This window comes from Podarcis erhardii, assembly GCF_964252035.2.
Source record: "Podarcis erhardii genome assembly, chromosome: 11".
Classification (NCBI taxonomy): domain Eukaryota; kingdom Metazoa; phylum Chordata; class Lepidosauria; order Squamata; family Lacertidae; genus Podarcis; species Podarcis erhardii.
In genome coordinates this window covers 33,091,575-33,116,878 of record NC_138501.1, presented here as the reverse complement: position 1 = coordinate 33,116,878, position 25,304 = coordinate 33,091,575, and the positions used below count along the sequence as shown (strand labels likewise).

The following is a 25,304-nucleotide window of genomic DNA, read 5'->3' as shown; positions in this document are numbered from 1 at the left end:
CCAGAGGCTGCTGTTGGGCAACAGCCCCCTGGGTCCCAGCCCCCCCCCATGTTCACACATTAAGCAGGGGGAAACATATATGCATGGGCTTTCCACACTTTCTGGGTTCCAGAACACTTGGGAAAACTGGTGCATGTAGAAGTGGTCACACAGAGACTTTTCCCTGTAGACAGCCACACCTAGCTGCACAACCTCGGGGCAAGGCTAGCAGTCAAACCCCACAGCCCCCTTCTCTGTGTGAAAAGGGTATAAATGACCAAATAACCTAGTGACAAGGGGCCACAAAAAAGCTTTTTTTTTCTATTTGGATGCCAGGTGATGGTTTTGGCTACATAAAAATTGCCACTATTGTTTTGACATTTCTGAGTTTCCTATTACGTGCTTGAAGTACCATTTAGTTGAAACACAAAGTGGTATGTGTATAATCGGCTAGAATGCTTAATATCAGGACACTTGTTTTGCTCTGCCCTCAAGGGGGTGGGGGTGAACTGCTGCGGTTTGCTGTGGTGCCCCCACAGTATGCCTAAATATAGAAGAATGACATAGCAACCACAGCAAACTGGGATAATGCAGCCTGGGATAATGCAGGACTGCAGACTGAATTCCTCTATCAGACAAAGGACTGTGGACGTGAGAGGTGGAGGGCAGGGCAGGAGGAGACAGAGACTCAACATGGCCTCTACTAAAGCAGCAACAAAGCGGGGGGGGGGGGGAGAGAGAATGGAAGAAGAGAGAAAAGAGGTTCATGAGGGACCCTACCGCCAGCAGGTGAGGGGAGGAAGAGTGATGGAGTGGCAACTCAAGTACAGCCATCTCTTGTACTGGTCCTAATTGGCAGGGTAAAATGGGGAGGGTTTAACTCCCTTTGTGCAGCAAATAAATAGATGGATCTAGGTAGGTCCTGGAATAAAATACATATGGCTGCCACACCACGTCCAGTTTAGCCCTTAGTTGTGTGTGTAATATTTACCCTCTTTAACCCTTGTGAGAAAATATTAAATAAACCGTAATGAAAAAGAGAACTGCCTTGCTGTTTATTATTGTGGCATTTTTATTCCAAATACAGAACTAAGTCCTTCTGAGTACTTTCAAGCTTTTTCTTGTCCAGGAGTTAGCAGGAGTCTTCCTTGCCAAATATAAAATGATCACCTAGGAAAGAACAACTGCCTTACATTTTTCAGGTTAAGATACTGTCAACTTTACACTGACCTGGTGCACTGTGAGGTCATCAGTTTTTGCCTCCTATATGGCACTGAGAATGAACTCTACCTGGAAAGTGCAAGACTGAGCAGTGAACTCTGGCTTTCTCTTATTTCCATACCTTGCAGTGATTTTCTTTGCCATGTTATCTCATGTCAAAAACAAGTTAACCAAGGGCACTACAGGCAACTCCTGATTTAGGCGCACCTGAATGATGTGCGATCACACACATGCACACTGCACCAAACCTGAAAACAGCCCCAAAATGTCATAAAGATGTTATGAAAAGGGGTTGGGAGTAGTGCAGAGTGGGTTTATGCTTGCATGTGTCCAAAATGGAGCCCCCATGCAAAATGAGGACTGCCTGTACAGTCAACGACAACTGGAACAAAAATTAGTATTAGAAAGTGGAATTCCCTTATAAGCATCTTCCTACTAATTTGTTGGCTTTTGTTACTCTTCTGTATCTTTTCTTTCTCCAGGAACTCAAAGCTGTTGGTAGTTTCTCCTTAAAAAACGTATGATCAAAATGAAGGTCACTACAATTACTGCTATCGTAACAAAGGCAATCAATACTACTTGAGCAGTGCTAAACCCACAGGACAGATTTATAGAGAGGAGCTTAGAGCCCGCTAGTGATTTGGGCTCTGAGCACACTGTCTCTTCAGAGTCTTCAATTTTATCTATGTTTTGCTTGTACCAAGTTAATAATCCAATATTGGAACAGGTGCATTCCAGTGGATTGTAACTTAAATTGATTACACTCTGGCCAGATAGGTTAGTCAACATATCACGTGGGATAATATGGATCCTATTGTTGGCAAAATTGAGATATATGTTTCTGAGGCTGGAAAATGCATATGAATTGAATGCAATAAGATTGTTGTGGCTCAAGTCCATGTGTTTTAACTTCTTGAGGCTAGAAAATGCTTTGGTTTGTATAGCCGACAATTTGCAGGAAGATAAAGTTAACACTTCCAAATTGGGTACCTGCTGAAAGAGGTTGTCTTCCAGGAGGGTCTTGGATTTGAAGTTATTTCCATTCAGCTTCAAGACAACAAGATTCTCCAGACCTTGTAAAATGTGCGGGATATTGAGATCAATTTTAGAGTAAGAAAGGTTCAGAATCTGCAAAAAATGCAGGTTGCAGAAGGGTCCTTGGGAGGCGTTGATGAGAATCTGTGTGGAAGTGAGGTCCAGAACCTTCAGGTTAATGCTTTCTTTAAACGCTGCATTGTGGAATCTGAGCTTGCTATTGTAGCTCAGGTTGAGGTGTTGCAAGCTGCTCAGGCCACGGAGCGGCTTGCTGCAGCAGTCGGCGCTTTCTATTTGAGATCTGCTCAAGTCAAGGTGTTGCAGTTTCGACAAAGACCCTAGGCACCCAGATCCCAAATCCAAGCTTTTCAGATTCCCTCTGAGAGAAATATGGGTGAGGTTGGGGAAAGCAGAAGCCCTGATATTGCAAAGGTGCTCAAATTTATTCTTGTCAAGATTGAGTTCCCTCAGGAAATTCAACTGAACCAGGCCAGTGGGTAGTTCGCCGATGTCTGTGTGGGCCATGTCCAACTTCTGGAGTTTGGCCAAACAGTGGAATGTGTCAGCTGAGAAGTATAGGAAATGGCGATATGGCAGATAGAGGTAGTCAACAGAGATGTTGCAGATACCCTGCAACATGGCGGGAGTTATGGGAAGGGCATCTCTATCCAAAGAATTCCCAAGTCGAAGAGCAACAGTACTGGCATCCTGCAGGCCTTCCAGGATCACCGAAACATTAACACAATGGCCAAAATCCAAAGTATAGAAAAAAATGGAACTGAAAGCCTTGGCCTCAATGTGCATAATATCGTTGTCTGCAAGAATGAGAGTCAGATTGCTGACTCGCTTTAATACCCTTATGTCTTCAGCTGATATTCTTTGTATTATGTTCATCTGAAAATCCAAATATTTGAGGTTCCTCGTTGGAAAATGTGATGGGAGCTCTAGTGATTGGATGTAGTTGTCTTTTAGTATCAGTGTCTCCAAGTTACCCAGGTTCTCCATTGGTATGGATGATAAACTACTGAGTCCTGTTTGGGTCAGGTCAAGGTGTTTCAGAGTGTGAGGTCCAGCGAACGCTCTGTCTGCCAGAAACAGAAGATTGTTTCCAGTCAAGATGATTGTCTCCAGGTGAGCGTTGTTTCCGAAGGCATCCTCATATACCCAGTTAATTTGACACCTTAAAAAACAAAACACACACAAGTCTAGCATTGAATCACCGCAACTGTATTTGCTTATCTTATTAATATACACCTACGGAAACAATAAAAATGGATTTCCTGCTTTTTACATTTTTTATGAGAGGAGAACAATACAACTGGCACAGCTGTAAATGGGATCATATTTTGCACCAACCTAAATAGGCAGTGAACATTAACACTGCAATTCATTGTCTCTCACTCAGCACAGTCATTTATCTTTTCACAATGAAACATTTTCTCTTCCTCCCACCATGTGTGCCCTAAATCTGTTCTAGGGGTTCCCAAACCCTCTGGAGCAGATCTGGGGAGGGTGTGAAGGGGAGGGAGAAATTCCAATGAAAAGATGTGCATGGATGGGTACCCAAGTTGTGTGTCTGTTTTTAATCAATGAGGGTCTCTGCTAATTTCAGGCTGAGCATGAACCGCTGTACCTTTTTGTAGCCATGCACTGTGTTCCAGGAACATTCCAATGCACCCCCTTGCATAAATCCTTGTAAGTCATATAACACAGTGGAGGGTATACCAGTGTGCCAAAGCATTTGCTTTTGCAATTTTGTTGAAGAGCAGCTTTTCACACTCCTCAGCTATTCTCGGAAATTGAGGCGTTTGTTCTCCTTGCCTCTTCATTTGGTTTTGGCAGCACAATTTGTATGAAAAACAGAATTCTGAGTGCAGGTACCGGGCAGTAAGTTTTGTATGTTTGCTGTTTGTTCAAGCATGAGCCATTAGTGCCTGTGGGGGGGGGGCATTAATCTTCACCCCAGCAAGCAAACCAAGCAGAGATGTAAGAGGAGGGTTCAGCCTGATTTAGAAGACATATAGTGAGTAATACTGCTATTTCCCTAGAAGAAACCAGTGCCATTTCCCGACACTGGCCATATTGTGGCTTATCCTATTTCCTCTTTCCTTGCAAGATAGGTCAGCCAGTTTATATAGATGTCAAGAAACAAAATATGCACCCAGAGTTTGTTATCTAGGACTTCTTTCAACACTCTACTGCAGGGTAATGAAGCAAGTTCTATGAATTTCTGGTCTTGTAATATGTGTGCCTTGGTAGGGTTTGGTTTTGCCTTTCAGGTGATTTTGCATAGCATTATAGGACTTCAGGCAGCAGTTTTAGGTGTCAGTTCTATGCTGCACATGGCATAGTGTTAGGTAATAGCACTGCACAGGTTGTGACTGTCTAAAGGCTGGTGTCAGTTTACCACAACTACAAAATTTTCTAACAAGTATCGATTCACAGTGCAATGACTTGTGGGAGCAGGTTTGGGTAGATGAGAGTTCTAGCTTTGAGGCTTAAAGATCTCTTGGCTGTAACCACAAGTACCACTTGCTTGAAAAGTTGAAGTGAAAGTCCCAATTTGCACAAAAAGAGGTGAGGACAAAGATCTAGCATACCTTGTTAAGTCTAAATACACCAGATCTTTCAGCTTGCTGAGTGTTGATTGTTGAAGGGAATACAGGAAGTTGAAGCTGAAATCAAGGACTTGGGTTATGTTAGGTAGTTGCTCAGGAATCTCTTTCAGTCCCAGATCTTCACAACTGTAGCTTCTGTTAGCAATAAGCTGTAAAAATTACACACAGTTTTATGGATCCGCACACACTGATGCACAGAGATGCATAAATGCAACAGAGATGTGTGCATCTCTGTTGGCACAATGCAATCTCTTGTAATTGGGGTTTGTAAATAAATAAATAAAATTCTTGTGAAACTTCTAATATTGTCCCATCTCTGTACTGGCCTGAATCTGTACCAATGCCCAAAATGGACTCTGCCTGGGAATCTGACATGCTATCTCCTTTTATATTTTTGCACGGAAGGCGAAGTTTATAAGTATTGTGCAACAAACTATTTTGTTATTGTAGTAGCAGTATCAGCAAGGGCCTTTTGTAGTTTTCAGAAACTCTGGTGTTTGTATCTGAAATCAAAGGCAATAGTCCGGGTGATGCTGGCGACTTCTTTAATTGTCAGACAACTTACAAATTTTGAGAACTATACAAGGAAGGCAAACCTGAGGGGATTTCCCCTCACATTCCGGAACCTGCTTTTGGCACCTCCATGCCCACTCATATGTTATCTAAGACTTTATTCATATCTGTTAGAAAACTGCCCTGCAGATAAGTGATGAGAGGGACCCTCTCTCAAAATGTCCAGTCCAGGCTGCAGCTTTTCACAGCTGTGTTGGCTTAAAAAAGGGAGGGGGAGGGTCTTTCAAATGACTGAGGCTGCAAAGGGATTCCTGAATAGAAAAGTATAGGGTTGTGCTTTGAGTGTCACTTTTAATTTGATCTGGACTCTTCTGTCTGAAACTCTGTATATGGGGGAGGGGGAAGAGACTATACTAGCAGACGACATAAGATATTAGAGTCAATATAATGCTATGTGACTGGCACTGTCAAAATCAGGGCAGACCAAGTGGGTCACAAAAAGTAGTTGGATACAGAACCCGTGGCCACACACTGCCTTGTTGCATTGCAGGGAGCGAGGCCAAAATTTGACCCCCACCCACCAGCCAGCCCTTAAGCTGCCTTCCCAAAGCTGGATAAGCAAGGCACCAGGCTTTGGGAAGCAGGTGTGAGCCTCTGGCAGGGCCCTTCCACCTCCACAAAGCTGAAAAAGCGCTAACTAGAATTTGCGAAGGAGGCTGGAGGACCTTGTTAGGACCCTGTCAGAGCCCTCACACCTCCTTCCCAAAGCCCAGCACCTCACTTACGCAGCTTTGGGAACACAGTGCCAGGGCTGGATGGTGTCATGGGCCAGGAGCCAGCTTCACCTACTGAACAGCAGCCTGAAGGGGGAGTGACTCCACCTGCAGCTGATCAGCCTTCAAGGACTCAGAGGAGAAAGCACTGATGAGAACCAGCTGGCCTCAGCCTTCTTAAGCACAGCTTCCAGCAGCAGACAGAGGCTGGTAACAACACTTGTAGTTCCTGGGCCTATATTGCTGCTTTCTGCTCGTCTTGACCATTGACCCCATGATCTTTGGATTTTCTGACCCCAGACCATCTGACCACATGGGTTGCTGTTCACCCAGCCCTAGAACTGAACCTGACTTCGGATGCTGACTCTGCCTCCAGGCAAGTACACCTCAGAGACTCTTCTGGTTGGCTGGCCTCCATTGAGCCCTGCATGTTGTTGCTTAGCAATGAGATTACAACAAGTGGGGACATCAAATGTTTCTGAGGGGCACCAAAAAAGGTATTGAGGCCATGTGGCTCTTGGGTCATGTGTTGGACTGCCCTGGTCTCAATGATACTCATAATGGAAATTCCCCAAATCAGACCTGGAAAGGATGTGTTTCTAAACAATGTTGTCTTCAAGTGCAAATTCTAGTATTGAACTTTGTGTGCTAAAAGCTGCTGTCATTGTTGTTAGATCTATAAAGGACCTACATACAGATTCAGAGTGGGACCATGGTGTGAATAAGCATTTGAAGCCCTCCCCACAACACCACAGTCTTAGTCCCAGTGATTGATATTCTTTCTCTCTTTTTTAAAACCTATGCGGATGCTAATATTGTGATTAAGATCGATTCTAGTTTGGCCCTATGCAGAGGCCATTTTTAGTTCTGTTATTCCTAATTATCCTTGAAACTGGAGTGGGATCTGTGCCAGATGACCACTATTGCAACAGGTTAAAACATTAAAGTGAGAAAAATTATTAGCATAATTAAAAGGGCAAGTTAAATGCAAATATTAGTGCTCCTTTTAGTCTGTAGCTATTTTATCTAGTGGAGGGGGGACATTTTCCCCCCTGCTACTGTATAGAAAATGCCACCTCTTTTAACAAATTCTGAAAGCACATTCAAATACACTCATCAAGTATTGCTTTTGCAAAGGTAGTTCTTTGATAAGGTGAAAAGCTGAAAGAAATATTAACCTACCTACTTGTGTAACTGTGACTCGTCTCCTCTGCTACATCTATCAAGGATGTTACTGCTTGCAGCATAAAGTGTGCAAAAAAAGAGAAGGGTCTAGTTCTACAGAAATTAGGTACATTTAAACTGCTTATAAAACAAAGCACCTGTTCGGAAGCCCTGCTGCAAACAGATTAAAGGCACCAGTGGTCTGTTTCATTACAACCCCCTCTGGTTCCAGAGAACTCCTAGTAAAATGTCCATGTGCGCACACAGTCTGCAAAATATGTGCACTACCTCGAAAATGGGTTCTCCGTCATTGCCTCTCATGTCTACATGTCCGTTTAAAACTTCTTAGACACAGTTCAGGACAAGATTTTTCAGACTTGTCCTTTCGCTTATTGATATGCTGCACTGTATGACCTCCCTGCAGGAGATGGGCCTGAATCTTTGGTGCAATAGGCAGCAAGGGGCTTACTCCCAATTACTGTGTCAGGGGCGCCATCTTGCCCTCAGTATTGTGGGTGCCCACCCCTACGACGTGGATACGCGCTATTACATGCCTGCACATAGTTGTGGTGGGCGGTGGCACAGCAGCTTCTCTTCCTCCTCCTCCTCTCTGCAGCCAGCAAGGCACTGGCGGAGGAAGAGGGGGTGTGGGGGAGCGCATCACCCCCGGCACCACGATCTCGGTGGGGTCCCATCCCGGCTCCCCCCCCCGCACTGGCCGCCACGCCCCCAGGACACGCCCCACGCCCTCACCTGCTCTCCGCCCCCGGTGGTGGAGCACGAAGCTCCGCCCCTGCAGCAAGGCACCCTTTTCCGTGGGGAGGGGCTCAGACTTGGGGGCAGAGAGACTCTGCCTCTGCATCCCAGCCGCCCCCCCCCCCAAGTAAAGGGTGCCTCACTTGCTGGCTGTGGAGGGAGGAACTGAACTGCTTCTCTTTCACAGGCAACTCTACTACCTCATGCCGGCTTTTCTCATTGACTTTGTGGGTGCCCGGCCCCCTCCCTCAATTATATTATATTATTGTGGGTGCCCAAGCACCCGTGGCCCCCTGGAGTTGGCTCCTATGAACTGTATATAGGATTGCATTCATAGGTTGAAATCCTAAATAAACTTGCCATGCACCAGGGAACACTGCACTACTGAACACAGTGAAAATGCATAGCTATAAGGCTAAAATTGCGAGTGCAAGAGAATAAACTCCATTAAAACAACGAGAAACATATTTCCAAGTAGATACGCATAGGACTGTCCCTTTTAAGTCCCATGCTAAAATGGCACAGGATTATCGCTGCTAATTTAAGGTTTGCCTTTTCAGCGAGAAAGGATCCTCAAGGTCTAGAAATTTTTCCTGCCTGAGGCCGGTTTTAGTGAATGTGCTCTGAAGGTATAGCATTGTCCCTGATACTTTTGCCCCACCAACCGCAAATTTCATAGCCCTTTGAAGTAACCTGATGTTAGCATGCAAGTATTCACTGCCACAGATTAATTATTGATTCTCTCTTGAAGATGCTTTTCCCCGAATAGAGAGACAAACAAGTTATCACTCACCTCAGTGCACATCATATCTGCTGGCTTGGTTACTTCACAGCTAACATCTAAAAGGCCCATCAGAACCCAGCAGAACGTGCACCAGGCCATTAGCAGAGTTTATTAGATTCTCCACACAGACGAGCTGCGGTAATGCAAGTCAGATGAAAAATAATTTTCCAGAATGGGGGTTTAGAAAGCTTTGTTAAACTGGAGATGTGAGAGACAAAACGGCCGTCACAGCTAAAAAGAAGTTTCCTCTTGAAGCCTAGTCATTTATGGGCCCTGCAGCCAACCTTTTCGGTTCCTTTTTTCTGCCCCACACTTAAATCCTTGCATCAGTCTGCCCACTTCTGCATTAAATGTCAGGAGAGAGGCACGTGAAAAGAGGGTTTGGTCTTTGAGGTTCACTTGGTGTCAGTGCTATTTTTCTTTTCTTTTTTAAAAAAGAGGGGCCAGAACTCACCTTGTTCTCTTATAATGGCAATGATGCCCACCTGAGAGGTGCCGAAACTGAGTTCTGGCTGAAAAAAAGCCCTGCTTGCTTTATCAGAGGAACGTTCCAAGTGAAGCAAATTAGGTGCCACAGAAGCCTTCCAAATCAAATGTGTGTCGTTTGCTGGGAACATTCTTTCCCCAGCATTTAGGGGTTACCGCTGTCAATTATACTGCCAAAATGGCACCCTCCTTACACAAGAGGGAGGTATCCACAGGCTCTGAACATTTTTTTAAACACAAGAACCATTTTTTAAAAATCTGAAGTGGGTGCAGCTAGCCATGTGAGGGTCCCCCAAAACAGCCCAGCATTGATTCTGTGGGGGGATGATGTGCTGAAACAGTGACTCAAAGGACTGAGGACAAGTATTCCAGTACCAATGTAAGGAGACTTGTCATCTCATCCCACTGCTGGGAACCAACCCCAGACCAAATGCTGCCCAACCAGTTCACTAATAATAATAATAATAATAATAATAATAATAATAATAATTTATTTATATCCCACCCTCCCCAGCCGAAGCTTTGTTATGCATGGTCCATTACTGTTGCGGCATATGGTTTTGTTTTGTATTTATTTATTTTGTGTGTGTGTGTTTCTTTTGAATCTTTTATACCTGTTTTTGCAGCTCACATGAGCTGCCTAATAAAGTGATTTACAATTCAATTATTAAAAACAATTGAATACAACCATTTCAAAAACAAGCCATGATACCAAACACTATCCAGGCAGTAGGCTTATTGATACTTTAAAAAAAAAAAAAAAAAGGAGCAGTTTTCAGGTGGGACCAAAAAGCTGCCAAGATGGAAGCCAAAATAGGTCACTCAGTGCAGGGTGTCCCACAATTTGGGCAGTATGACTGAAATAAAATGGCTGTGCCCATGGAGCCCCTTGTGGTAGTGGATGCATGAGGGACCCTCCCCATGATCTAAATGGATGTGCAAGCTCATGTTTATGAGAGGGAATGGGGGAGGGGCACATGGAGCAGAGCAGGACTTTTTTTTTTTCACTTCCTAAGTACAACAAGCTTTTTTTACTTGATTTTGGGCTAATAACTGTATTGGGGCACCTCAAGGATGTATATGTTCTTCCACAGGACTAGTTCAAAGCAGTTTATTGAAAAGGAAATAAGAATAAGAGTAAGAATAAATTTATTATTTCTACCCCGCCCATCTGGCTGGCTTTCCCCAGCCACTCTGGGCGACTTTCAACAGAACATTAAAAACAGCATAAAACTTCAAAAAACTTCAAACTTCCCTAAGCAGGGCTGCCTTCAGGTGTCTTCTAAAAGTCGGATAGTTTATTTCCTGTACATCTGATGGGAGGGCGTTCCACAGGGTGAATCTCAAGACAGAAAATCGCCTCCTGCTGCACACAAAGCCTGTTTCCTTTAGGACTGTTTTGCTCTTGTGAATAGGGCTGATGTGGGAAGGAGAACCAGGATGCTGTATCTTTAGTATGTAGATAGCATGGGGAACTGTAAATATACAGGGGTGAGAAGATGTGCAGCCACCTACATAGATTTCCCCCTATTCCAAAAGGTACCAGGGCTCCTTTTATCAACGTGCATACAAATAGTACATTGCAATGCCTTTTCCGTCCTCCCCATCTCAGGTGCCCTTCTGTGTCTTCTACAGATTACCTATTTTGTTTTAGCAGTTTCCGTTCTCAATCCAACTTTTGTTCGTCCCCTTGTGGCAAGGGCATATTCTCATTTCAGTCCGTGATGCACTTAAAACAAAGTGATTTTATCAGTAAGTTCAAGGTCTCTTAGTTTCCCACCCATTATCCCATTTTACACTCTCCTTGGTGCTTTGTGTTGCCCACTTCATATCCCATTCAATTACTCCGAGGAATGGGATTGCCAATAGCCTTGCCTTGCTGCAGTCACTAAATCAGACCATTTGCCGAAGCGCCTGTCTAATCCTAGTGGGCATATTCTTACATCATAAAAAATAATAATCTTATTGCATAGATTAATTTGTCTGCTTCTCCCAATGCTGCACCAGCTTTCTCCGAGGCTGATATCGAATGGTTTGTTAAAAATCAATATGCTTAAAATAGGTTTTGGTCAAGAAATAGTCTCTCCTCCCTGCTTCTTTATTTTCCCCCCAATCTCTCTCAGCAATCTGTGGAGTAAGTATTCATAGTGTGATCTTGCAAGGTGAAAATTCTTCTTTAACCTCCTCCTCTTCTCAGTATTGCCCCCCCCCCGCCTGCCACAGTTCAATGTGACCGTGGCTAATGCTTTGTCTATGACTGAGAGCTCTTTCCACTAACTCCTCCTGCTTCAGTAAGAAGGGAAATGAGGGCATTAATGACTTTTTGTCTGTGCCCACCAGTTCTCTACTACTCCTGTTCCGACAAGAAATGTAATCTGACTGCTGGGACATTTAATTCTGTGCTCTGTAACTCTTGAGAGAAACAGAACCTGACTGCAAGGCCAAAAGGCAAGTTCTGGTCTGCGATCCTTGAAAGATGCTTCCTGCAGTGTTTCTGTAAACTCCTGATAGTCTGGTGGCTGTCGATTGGATCCCTGGCGTGGCGGCCTGATAGCAGGTGCTGCCACGGCGCTGTGGGTTTTGTGCAGAGGATGTGGTTAAATGAGGCTGAAATGCAAAGCAGGCAGCGAGAGCCTCCTGTTTCATGAGCACCAGATGTATCTGGCCATCCACATCAAGGTCAGCAGGAACCATATGAAGGCGTTCTCCGGGCGAGGGCTCGGTTGTTAAATACGCACACTTAGAGATGCTGCGGAGTTGTTAGTTAGTGATCGGCCCTCCCACCAGGCACTTGGCAAGCGAAGTCTAATGCGATGACAATGGATAGGAGTCCTGAGCGTCGAAGCTACCGAACAGATAGCAGCTCCACTAATTCAATCAATTGAGTTTCAAGCAATCAAGACACCATCTGGACAGAATCTAACTCATTGCCCAAGAAGATAAAGACATCTGGACTTCCTAGATGCCAAGGACATGCTTGCTTAGTCCCATAGGCTGCAGGCTGCAGCCAGCAGCCAGGCTCACGCTGACAAGTTTTCTTAATTATGCTGAAATAATCTCACCCGGCAAGTGCCAGGCACTCCTCGCTTCAAAAGGTTAGAAGGATCATGTTTCACAAAGCAGAGCTTGAGGAGGAGCCATCTCCCGTTGTGATTGGGGGGGAGCCCCAACCAACCTTTGTAAGAAAGGGCAAATCAAATGACAAGGTGAGGTAGGTCTATAAATTCAGTCAGAACCGTATATTCAATTTTCCATTGAAATCTGGGATGAAATCGGCGATGAAATGGTTGTGGTACCGTTTTCTACTTTGGCACTCCGGTGCTAGTAACACATATTCCCAACATGCTCAGACAGGAGCACGAGCCAAATCAATTTTGTGCAAAACAGGGCAAGCGAGAACACGGGCAATTCCAAGCGTCTGGAGCTGAGCGAGCTTGGTTCATGTGTCATGAAGCAGGCCAGACAACAGTGAGAGCAGCAGTGGCAGAAATTGCACAGGTGATCATGCGTAAGTGTCACTGCCTCTGTCGCTGAGAAAGGCAGCTTCTCTGCCAGCATCACAAGGAGCTGGTGAGATCACGTCTAGAATTAGAAGCCGAACCCTTGAAAAGCAGCTGTGAAAGGTGCGCAAGGCACAGGACTGGACCAAGACATTTTGGCACCTGAGGAGAACCCCAGATTGATGCCAGGGAAGAAGGGGTGAGGGAAGATCTATTCAAGAACAAGCAGGGCGGGGGACAGAGAAAGATTAACATCAGGATACACTGCCTGGGGGATCCTGCTGTCTGAGGCAATTGCCTCAGCTTATCTCATGGGTCTTCTGGTCCTGCTTAAGTCACTCTTAGACACCTTTTTTCTGCCGTTTGTACAGATCTGGAGGAGGTGTCCTAAGCAGCACCCACTGTCTGAGCAAGTGGGAGCCTCTCTTTTATAGCAGCTTCTGGACGCATCAGGTTGAGTCTCAACTGCAAGTCCCTAACCAATCCAAGTTAGCCACCGGCAGGAGCAGAAAATCCGCTGAGTAATTATAAGAAAGGATTAAGAGGGCACAGAAGTGCAAATGTGAAGTGCTAATAAATGTTGTGTTTTGCCTTTCCCCCAGACTCAGATTGGTTAAAAAAACCACACCAAAAACAAAAACCAAACCCCACCACAGAGTGTTGCAATGTGTTTTACGAGAGATGGAATAAGGCACTGTAGTTCTTTCTATTGTGCAAAGACCAAATCATGGCATACACTTACGTTTCCCTATTGAAGAAAGCTGAATTTCAATAACACTTCCCATTAATAGCAGAAGTTCCAAAGCTCCGGTCTTTGAAATAACTAGAAACTTAAATCTCGCTGTATCTTATAGTGAAGTGACCCATGCATACAACTGGAATTGGATATTAAAATGGAAAGGTTGCTTATGATTCTTTATAATTGAAATGTCAGGCTGTTTAAATAAACAGTGTTCAGTTAGTGTTGAAGTTCATGTGGTATTGCCATCTAGTGGACAATCATAAAATAGTCTGGAGAAAGGCACTGTCTTTGTCACTAGGGTGGCCTGTGATGCGTCCTCCTCATATGAAGGCCGGACAGTCTGGCTGGAAAAGCCTTTATGCTGCCTTAGGGTATAAAACATGTGATCTGGTTCTTGGAGCAAGACTGGACTTTCTGAGTGGGACAAGTGCTTCCTCATAATATTTTCATAGTGGTGTAGTGGTTAAGAGTGGTAAGACTTGTAATCTGGGGAACCGGGTTCGCGTCCCCACTCCTCCACATGCAGCTGCTGGGTGACCTTGGGCCAGTCACACTTCTCTGAAGTCTCTCAGCCCCACTCACCTCACAGAGTGTTTGCTGTGGGGAAGGAAGGGAAAGATTGTTAGCTGCTTTGAGACTCCTTCGGGTAGTGATAAAGCGGGATATCAAATCCAAACTCTTCTTGTTATGTACTGAAGTTCTCACCCTGGGCCAGCAGGGGGATACTGTAGATAGTTATGCAAATGAAGGATCGAAAGTGACATTCAGTGATTGGATAGTTTTAGAAAGTTGTTACAGTAACAAGGTACTGGAGCTCTATATAAGCAGGCTGACTGAGCCCTTCAGTTCAGTTCTGTTCCAGCTTACAAATAAAGAGCTGCTTTGGAGAAATCGCTGTTTCATCTGCTATGTCTACCCACAACTTAACACTTCTTCTACTTCATAGCAATCTCAGTGTCCTCTTCCAAGAGCAGGCAGAACAGATCCACAGCAGCAGAAGGGATATATCCTGTATGAGCCTCACCAACAGCAAAAAGAGCCATTTGATCCAAACTGCTTTGGAGAGACTCTTCTTCAAATGCTGGAATGGTGATGGTTCCCAAAATGGAGAGGGATGTCATTTTAGAAGCTGTAACACTACTCTACCTAAACGTATAAGCTCACAGGGGTAGGTTGAATTGCATGCACCATTCATAATTACTACTTTTAATTTTTTTTTTAAATAGGCAGATGATGAAGTGTTGTAATATACAGTGGTACCTCGGGTTACATACGCTTCAGGTTACATATGCTTCAGGTTACACACTCCACTAACCCAGAAATAGTGCTTCAGGTTAAGAATTTGCTTCAGGATGAGAACAGAAATTGTGCTCCGGCGGCATGGCAGCAGCGGGAGGCCCTATTAGCTAAAGTGGTGCTTCAGGTTAAGAACAGTTTCAGGTTAAGAACGGACCTCCGGAACGAATTAAGTTCTTAACCCGAGGTACCACTGTATCACAATTCTATGAAGGCTAGCAGTTCAGTCAAATGGAGACAAATGTGGGATAGCTTGGACTTCATGTATTTGTGAACTTAACTCTTCCCTCCTTACTTTTGTTGGTTCAACCCTCCCCTCACCCTTCTAAAGTTGCTATTGGCTGAGGAGGTCAGGAAATACAAGTACTCCTACCTTGGACTGCAAGTGATGAGCTCCCCATACCCTCTGGAGATTAAGGATGATGCCATGAGTATTTCAGGAAAGCAAAAATTCCTCAAATGTCTGTGAGCAGGACCAGGGTGAGCACAGCCCTGCTGAGAGCAGCCCAAGCCCATGCCAGCCCTTCCTCATCCTTCCCTTGCCCCTGTCACAATGGAGAGCCAAAGGTATTCTCTGGCTTCCTGTAAGAGCAGGCACTGCTTTTGACTAATGGAGCTTAACTGTTTGTTTCAATATGGCGCAACTGAAGCTCAGAGCCTCTAATTACAGCCAAGCCTCTTGAAGGGAGAGTTGGGGGCTTGAAGAAGCCCAGCAGCAATCAGAATTTGGACTGCAAACGGAGCAGGCGCAGTCTTCCTTGATATGCTGAACTGTACTATATATCTCTACTTAAATTATAGCAATTATGTCTGCATTTGCATCTGGGAAAACTTTATGCAAATGCTTCCTCTTTTGGCAAGGCATAAAAGGGCAACCTCGTGGTGGTGTTTTCCTCCCTGGGCTCTGAGCCTGTCTGTCCCATAATCCTGGTAGGGAGCTGACCAGTGTGGGGGACTTTCCTGATGAAAGAGAAAGCCCCTTGGGGCAGTGATGGATCCCCAGAAAGGAAAGACGCTTCCAACCCACTGGCTGTCAGCTGCCATGCCACCTCTGCCTACTCTGAGGTGAGTTTCTTCTTTTGAGTGAGGGAAAGGGTAGGTAGCAGTTTCCTCAAGTGCCTCAAGGGCTTACTGTGCATTCAGTCTCAGGCCAAGCCATGGGGCCTGTATATGGTAAGGTTACCAATTTTTTTCCAAAGAATCCAGGGACACTTCTTTTTTTTTTAAAGAGAAAACAAAAGTTATTTTTTAAAAAATTCAGAAGTAATATCTTCTCTTTTGTGGTGTCCTCTGTCATGTGGCCTTCCTCTGGGCCCTGGCCTGCTCTCTTGGAGTGCTAGCTGCCGTGGAGTAGGCTCAGTTTGGGCCTGGGCTCAGCCATGTGTCTAGCCCTCCTGGTGCTCTCCTAACGCTCGTCCTCAGCGGTGCAACAAGGTTGGGGCTCCCCTCTTTTTTCTCCTTCCTCTCTCTTCCTTCTCCTTCCCACTGCATCGGCTCCAGGGTTTTCCTGGCCCTGGAGCTCCGCTGGGCAGTTGGCTGGGTGGCTGGGTGCTCTTGCTCCCGGCTTGATTTGAGTTACGGGGGGGGGGGCAGCGGTTCCCCCCGTTGATGCAGTGGGTGCCCCCAGTGCTCCCTTGGCAGTGGTGGCGGCGGGAGCAGTCTCAGCAGCCCAGAGCCAGCCTAGTAGCACAGTGGGCTCTGGCTGGCTTCAGGAGCTGCTTGCTGCTGTGGCATCCACCATTTTGCCTTGCCAGAAGTCCGCATATCATGTGTCTTGGGCTGTTGAACCAATCACACAACATTCATTCCCTACCAATAAATCTACAACACTTAAAATATAAATCTGGGGACATTAAATGAAATCCGGGGACATTCCAGGGACAGATTTTGTCCAGGGACAGATTAGTGAATCCGGGGACTGTCCCCGGGAAATGGGGATGTCTGGTAACCATAGTGTATGGCAGACACATGAAGGATTTTCAGGGGTGTTATGGGTTTTATGGTGTTCTTGGTATCCATGCAACCTCTTTCAGCTTCCCAGTATACTTTTGTGAGGTCTGTGGTGCTTGGAAGCAGCTGCTCTTTGGTTTCCATCTATGTGTGAGAATCTTTGGGAAATTACTGGCAATATTCTTCCAGGCATCAACTGTTTCTCCACTTGTATTCTCAGGCAAGCCCACCTTGATTCCCGCCCCTCCCGACATTCCATAGCACATCTCACGGAGAACGCTCCTGTATTACATTTCCACAGTGATTTCACCTTTGAATGAGAAGCGGAATTATCCCTTACACTTGGTTTGATCAGTCACAATGATGAAAGAACAAGTCGTCTTCCTTTAGAACTCAGCATATAATTTCAAGCATAGAGAGGCTGGCAGTGCTTGCTGCTAATGAGGCCGCATACATCATCCAAGGCAGGTGTTTGCTTGTTTAAAAAAGAGAAGCCTTCTGCCACAGGTATTTCTGAAGAATTATGTCTGGAATTATTATTACTTTTTAAAGTGTTGATGATTCCTTTTAAAACCAATAACAGCAGTGTGATTACTTTAATTATATTATGGGAGTATTGCAGATGTGATGAGCTTTACTCGCCTTATTCTTTGTATGGGGTCCTGCTTAAAGGTAAAGGGACCCCTGACCATTAAGTCCAGTTATGGCCAACTCTGGGGTTGCGGCACTCATCTTGCTTTATTGGCTGAGGGAGCCAGTGTACAGCTTCTGGGTCATGTGGCCAGCATGACTAAGCTGCTTCTGGTGGGGCACGGAAATGCTGTTTACCTTCCCGTCAGAGTGGTACCTATTTATCTACTTGCACTTTGACGTGCTTTCGAACTGCTAGGTTGGCAGGAGCAGGGACCGAGCAACGGGAGCTCACCCCGTTGCGGGGATTCGAACCACCGACCTTCTGATCAGCAAGTCCTAGGCTCTGTGGTTTAACCCACAGCGCCACCCGCGTCCCTCAATGTTTAGTGATGTTCTAATCAGAGTAGACCTATTTAAATCAACAGACATGACTAAGTTAGGTTCCTTACTTGCAGTAGGTCTACTCTGAGTAAAGAAATGGTCTTTAACCTTTTATGCACACCACTTAGAAATTCTGAATAATATGTAGTAAATAAATGCCTGGAATGAACAAATGAATGGCATCACTGTCTTAAGACGTGTGTGTGGATGGAATGTAGTCAATTGTGCAGAAGTAAGAGTTGGTTCTGTTGCCCCTCCCACTTTTTGCCTTTCACCCTGCCCACCTGTAGCATGTGACTTTCAGAAGGTCACCCCTAGGGGAATGTATAGATTAAATGGGAAGGCCAGTTTTTCTCTGGCAGTATACAGGCAATGACCATTTTGTGTATGTTGAAAGCATGCATGACCATGCACATGCATTGCCATGGACCCAGAAGTGGCAGGAAAAAGGGGCGTAACGGGGTGGGCTTATACACACTCCACTGTTGCACACAGTAACCCACAACCCTTGATTTGCACGGTTGTTGCCTGTACTCCTCTGCCCACAACATTCTTTTTCATTGTTTATTTCCCTCGCTTTACATCTGGTTCACCATTCATTTCTCTACCCACTGAGTAGGGGGTCCATGGCTTGGCTTTTGAATAATGGGGGGTCTGCAGTACTTAGCTAATTGGGAACCATTGGACTAGTGTGACTTTTTTGTGTATTAATCCCCATGCCAGGTTCTCACAAACAACTCGAGGAAAGAAGAAAACAATTCTACAAATATGCAAATAAAACATTTCCCTCCACTTTTTTCATGCTTAACTAAACAAAACAATTACATAGTTTCAGCAGACCAGCACATACAAAGACAATGAAATAAACTTGGGAAAAGCTACATTGCTAGATCCAGTTGTCATATTATTTGGGAGGGAGGGAAAAGAGGAGGCTTGGCAGATAATATGTCCCCACTTTTAAAGAGGGGGTTAGTATTTATTAATTGTTAGCAGCCAAACCACAGATTGCATCAAGATGGAAGTGCTGTAAACCTGGCACTTTCCAAAGTTGGATGATAAGATTTGGGAGATGATGATGGTCTGTGCGTGTACTTTCTGCCTCTGTCCTCAGTATATGGAAGTGTAAAAAAACACAATGAATAGTTCCTTCCTCCTCTCTCAACAGGTGCTTTACTTGTCTTCTGGGGTGGTGCGCTAATAGCTGTGAACGCACACGATAAGGAACAAGTTGTTCCCAGCAGAAAATATAAGCCGTTCCTTATCCTCGTTCCCAGAGCCCTTGGAGGCCAGCCAGAGGCGAGGAAGTGTGCAAGAGACACAAGTGTCTGTCAGTCTGAAAAGCCCCTCTCTGAATGGCTTCCTGGCACTGGGAATTGGCTCGCATGAAAAGTGGTTCTTAAGGAACGAGAAGAGGCGGCAGGAGATCTGCGCCGCATTTAATAAACAAACCACTTGCTCCCAAACTACCTGTGTGCTTTTGTGCGCCAATGTGAAAGGAATATCAATGTCTGTTAATAAGCCATTGTTTGGCTGTTTAGCATTTCCTCCTCTGGATTTGCTTACCATGACTAAATGTAAAGAGGCAGAATAGCACTTTGGGGGGCGATGCTTTCCTCGCAGGTAGAAGTTTATAGTGATAAATGATCAGATGAGAGAAATAAAGAACAGAAATAATTGCTTCCATTGATGATAACATCTCCATAGCTTGCCTTATAAATTATTCCTCCGGCATTTATCACCTGCTGCTGTTAATTCCTCTCTAGTTTCTAAGCTGCATTAGCAATACAAATGTGATTGTTCTTCCCCCTCATTCCGTTGGTCCAAGATCTGATTTATTTTCCATACCTAGGGATGAAATGAAGTCACCGAGACACACTGTTAGTCTGCTTCAGCCAGTCCTCTCCATTACAGCTGGTTGCAGTTGCCCTGAATCTGAGAGAGGATCTTTCCCAGCACTGCTTTCAATGGAACTTGGAGCCTTATATGTTTAAAAGCAGGCTAGGTAATGGTAAAGGGACCCCTGACCATTAGGTCCAGTCGTGACCGACTCTGGGGTTGCGGTGCTCATCTCGCTTTATTGGCCGAGGGAGCCAGTGTACAGCTTCCGGGTCATGTGGTCAGCATGGCTAAGCTGCTTCTGGTGAACCAGAGCAGCTCACGGAAACGCTGTATTAAAAGCAGGCTATCTGTACCTAAACAATGCCCTGTACCACTCTACAGCTGAAGTCTAAGAATTGCCTTCCTTAGGTAACTCCCAATATAATTGTTATTAATTCATTGTTATGTAGAGATATTCTTTATTTAAAGAAATCTGTAGAAGGCATAATGCCTTCAGAAAGAAATCAAAGTGGCTAATGATGGGGTTTTTTTTAATTAATACATATTAGATTGTACCCTGTCATGTGTCTCCACTGATGGATGGCTCTCTCATCCAGTGATGATCTCTATGAATGGAAGGGGAGCAAGATTATTTTTAGCTCATTTCCCCCTTTCCTTATGTAGTCCCTTCTTGCATCACAACACCAGAATGTTTGGGGACCATTTGATCCTTCAGAACAGTGGGTGTGTGGGTGTGGGTGTTTGCGGGTGGTGGGGGAGCTACAGGAAAATGGGAATTTCCCAAGTCTCCTCCCCTCCTTTCCACTTGTGGATGCCTCCATTGAATCAGCCTCGGTAAGAGAAGGGACGCAAATAGATACACTCCATTTAAAAAATGGCTTGCACAGCCTTTAAAAAGAAAAAGCAATACTGTGGTACCTTGGTTGTCGAACTTAATCCATTCTGGGAGTCCGTTCAACTTCTGGAATCATTCGAAAACCGAGGTGCAGCTTCCAGTTGGCTGCAAGAACTTCCTGCACTCAATTGGAAGCTGTAGAAGTCGTGTCAAATGTTTGGTTTCCAAAAAATGTTCGCAACTTCCCGGTTTGCGGCGTTCGGGAGCTAATTTGTTTGGGAGCCTAGCCTTTTGACTACCAAGTTACCACTGTACATCTGTTTAAAACTTACCTTGGGAAGGAGAGAACAGCCAGTCAAAGGCCAATCGGAAGAAGGCTTTTCCAGCAGCAGGGAGTTCCATGCCAGAACCCAAGAAAGCTGTTCGCTCACCTGCTTATCCCGCCATTCTATAGAAACATTCTAAGTAGCTTAAGGACAAAATAAGTACTACCTAATTTCAAATATACTTAAATCCAAACCAGAACAAAATTATAAAACAGCCTTAAGATACAGTAAAAGGACCATTTAAAGCAGCAGGTTATATAATTCATTTTTAAAGAATCATAGAATTCTAGCGTTGGAAGGGAACCTGAGGATTCGCTAGTCTAGGCCCCTGCAGTGCAGGAAGAGGGATATTTGGGGTCACTTAGAGAGCTAGGGTAGTTGTAGTTGAATTCTTTTCACATGTGTGTGAGTGCAATGATTTAAGAGGAAGTGGCAAGTGGTTTTCTTTCCTATACAAGCAGAAAAAAGAGGAAATGGTAGTGTGGGCGCAGTGCCCTTCTCACTGAGGCAAATGTGAAGAAGCCACCAGACTGCTTCGGCTGCACTTTTCCTACTGCTGTGAGGGATGGCGGAATCTACCAATTTCAGTTTCTCTCAGTGCCTCATTTCCCCCAATCTTAAATTCAGTTCTCAACATTTCCACACCAGTTCGTGATTTTTTTTTAAGTCCCTGTGAACATTCACCGGCATTTTACTGAGAAATTATCCTCATGTATACATTTTTGAGTGCAGTTTTGCTTCACATACACATTTTTGCAAAGTAATTTCCCCCAGTAGAATGCCCTTTAATGTTATTTTCACCAATCCATGCATTTTTAATGCATGCTTTACCCTACTGTATTTTTAACCACATGACTTGGCGGGAGAACTGCATTGCAAAATTTGCAATAGGGCAAATTTGAAAGGATGGCTGTGTCCCAGGGCACAGGCAGTTGCAGACAGTACAAATTAGGTAGGTTCACCTTTAAATGTGAATTGAATGCTGCTGTGTCCGTAGCTCTTGCTGTTTCAAAGCTGTGACAATATATTTTTTTCTCGAGAGAAGGAAGGAGGGAGGGAGGGAGGGAGGGAGGGAGGAAGAAAGAAAGAAAGAAAGAAAGAAAGAAAGAAAGAAAGAAAGAAAGAAAAGAAAAGAGGGGAGGGGAATGCGCATAGCTTCCTAATCTTAGATAATGGTGAACCTCCCCAACAGAACAAAAGAATTCAACAAGCTCTGGAGATTATTAAAATCTTTGAGAGACACTTTCATACCACGAAAGAGAGAGACTTTTCATACTGACAAAAAAGTCAGTTAAATAATCCAGCCCATTTTTAATGCCCACAGGCCATTAAGGTGTGATTGATGGCAGGTTCTTTCGTTTTCTGATGTTGTGGAATATCAATTGATATACCATATTTACTCAAATCTAATGCTCACCATTTTTGGCCAAATTATGTTGCGAAAATTAAGGTGTGCATTAGATTCGATCGCACATTTACATTTGCCAGCAAATACTTTTCTGGTCTGCCCCGGGCAATGGTGGATGGCAGAGATCACTCACGTTGAGCAACCTGCTTGCTGTGAGGAGACAGGAAAGCAGCAAGGGCAACACATCTTCTCTTAAAAGCCTGAAGGTTTTTAATTCGGGTTCTGAAGAAATGAAAAATAAGTAGTGAGAAATGAAAAACAAGCAGCTTTAATGTTTTTAGATGCAGAGAAAGCATTTGATAATGTCCCCTGGGACTTTATGTTTAAAGTTTTGGAATATATGAGCTGTGGAGACACTTTTATAAAAGGAGTTAAGGCAATATATACAGAACAATCAGCAAAATTGATAGTAAAAACCGTATTGACTGAGAATTGTAAGATAACTAAAGGCACTAGACAAGGTTGTCTGTTGTCACCTTTATTGTTTATATCAGTTTTAGAAGTTCTGGAACAAAGAAAGAGATGTAATCAAGAAATTAAAGGAATAAAGGTGGGACAGAGACAATACAAATTAAAAGCATTTGCAGATGACGTGGTATCTGTAGAAGAACCAACAGTCAATTCCGAAAGCATTAGAAGAAATATTTTAAAAAGAAGAAATAGCAGGTCTTAAAATTAATAAAGATAAAACCAAGCTTCTGGTAAAAAACATGAATGATGAGAGTAAAAATAAATTACAAAATATATCAGGTCTAAAGATTGGCAAGAAGACCAGGTTGTTCACTTTCATCTGTGCACATAATTATAGTCATTTTTGTTCTGGATTATGTGTAAACTCTGCAGCATTACTGTGAAAAACATTTCCAGGGACCATTTGTAAGTGGCAGCTAATTCAACATTCTCTTGGCTGATGGTTTAGAAAATCTACATGCTTAAACTTGAACACCTGCATCAGCCTGTTGCTGACGTGAGCCTGAATGCCCTCTTGTAGTACAGAGGGCACATTATGTCTGGCCTCGGCAGCTCTGACTAAACATGCCATATTGTAATTTAAGGAAGAGCAGGACAGGTGTGACTGACAGCCCCATTGCAAGGAGGTTTTCCACAGCAGTCAACATTATGAAGGAGGCACAGGTTAGCCTGGCTTCTTGCTGTTTCCCTTTCTTTTCCCTTAAAAAATAATCATTTTAAAAGCAAGTTTTTAATGGCAGATGCAGTAATGCTGTAATAAGGAAGATTCTAGAAACTGAAGGGAAAAAACCTCAAGCAAAATGTTTCATGTGGCACACTGCTTGGTGTTTAAACAGCCTCCTGCACATGAATATTAGGAACTTAGAAAGCTGCCACATCTGACCATTCATACCACATCTGACCATTGGTCAGTGGAGCGCATTACTGTCACTGCCTTCTGACTGACCATGGCTTTCCAAGGTTTCAAGCAGGAATATTTCCCAGCCCTATCCAGAGATACCAGTGACTGAACCTGAATTTTTCTGTAAGTAAAGTATATGCATTTCACCCTTATATTGCAAATCATATATATATATATATATATATATATATATATATATATATATATGCAGGTTTTGGTGTCCTCGGGTGTCTTCCCGTGTAAAAGTTGGGGTGTCTAGGCGACGTTTCGACGAGGTCCTCGTCGAAACGTCGCCTAGACACCCCAACTTTTACACGGGAAGACACCCGAGGACACCAAAACCTGCATTCCTGTACCCGTGAAAATCTACGAAAGCAAATATATATATATATATATATATATATCCTAATATGCTTCTGCCCTTGCAAGGATACAGAATACCCCGCAGGTGGTAAACTGGGACATCTCATTTTTTTATCACGAGAAAACAGTGGCCATTTGGGTTGCTGTGATCTCCCAGGATTTTGTGGTGCAATTGCCCCCCCCCAGCACTTTTTTAAAGGCTACGATCTCATGTGGCACCTCAAAACACGTTTTTGGGTGCCGTTGCTGAAGAAGTGCCTTTGTTCATGAACTATGGCCTGAAGTCACACGAGATCACAGCAACCAAAATGGTCGCTGTGCTCTTACAATAAAAAACAGAAGGATGACACCCCAAATTTTGGCTTCAAAGTGGAGGGTATGTACAGATCTTTCCAAGGCAGCTGACAGCAACCCCCCCCAAAGTTAAACAATGCCAAATTGTCAGACATTGTAACATAGCAGAAATTATTGGTGAAAGGCCTTGCAAAAGACCCCTTTAAAATGGGGAAAGATGTGACATATGGCAGACCACACAGGGAGGAAGTTCCACAAGTTTGGGGTCCCCAATCTGATCATCTCATTGGTGGGTCAGAGAGGACAGCTTCTGGGGGGCAACTTCAAGTCCTGGGGCGACATTACTTGGCTGGAGAAACTGCATTGCAAAATTCAGAGAAATGCAAATTTCAAAGGACAGCTATGTTTCAGTTTGTTGTGTACTTGGGATGAAAATACAGGTGTGAAGTGTGCAGTAGTTGAATATATAAATCTGGATTGATTTATAGTTTATTTTAGGATTTCTTAAGATCACCCTGCTGCCCATTTTGTACCGGTTTGTAACATTTCTTCTGTTTTTTATACATTTATATTATATATACTGTACATGCCTATATAATTTTGTTGTGGTTCCATTATTTTAATAGTATTGCATATTTTTTATGCCTTGACTGTTATGTGGCAGGATATGATTTTAAAAAATAAATTGTACTTTACCAGATGAGCACGCACTCAAGGATAGTCAGGACTGCTTGTGTGAACCAAAACTAAGTTGACATGCGAATTCATAGAAAATGAATTGGTGGTGCTGAAGGGAATTTTTTTGAACGTCTCTTGATAGATCAGATAAAGGGAAAGTATCTGGGGTTCATTGTACTGCTTCAGAACAAACATTCATTCTTTTTCTTTTCTCTGGGTTTTCAAGGCAGAATCCAGAAGATGGCGCTGGTTGACCACACGAGACCTCTGGTTCCTCCATGTACCTTAATGCTGATTTTAAAGATTTGGAGGGGCTTTAGCACAGACGTCTTGGCTGGCAGGCATTGTGGCGGTTGTG

At 44.1% G+C, this 25,304-nt stretch overlaps 1 protein-coding gene across 1 annotated transcript; it reads right to left on the bottom strand.

The window, feature by feature from the left end:
• Positions 1–1,010: 1,010 nt before the first annotated feature.
• Positions 1,011–9,133, bottom strand: CD180 (CD180 molecule). Its single transcript, XM_081880754.1, has 3 exons — positions 8,853–9,133; positions 4,836–5,002; positions 1,011–3,415 (listed from the first exon to the last, which is right to left on the bottom strand). Exons 1-3 carry the CDS (start codon positions 8,940–8,942, stop codon positions 1,687–1,689), a joined length of 1,986 nt encoding a protein of 661 aa, XP_081736880.1. The 5' UTR covers positions 8,943–9,133; the 3' UTR covers positions 1,011–1,686.
• Between the last annotated feature and the right edge of the window lie 16,171 nt (positions 9,134–25,304).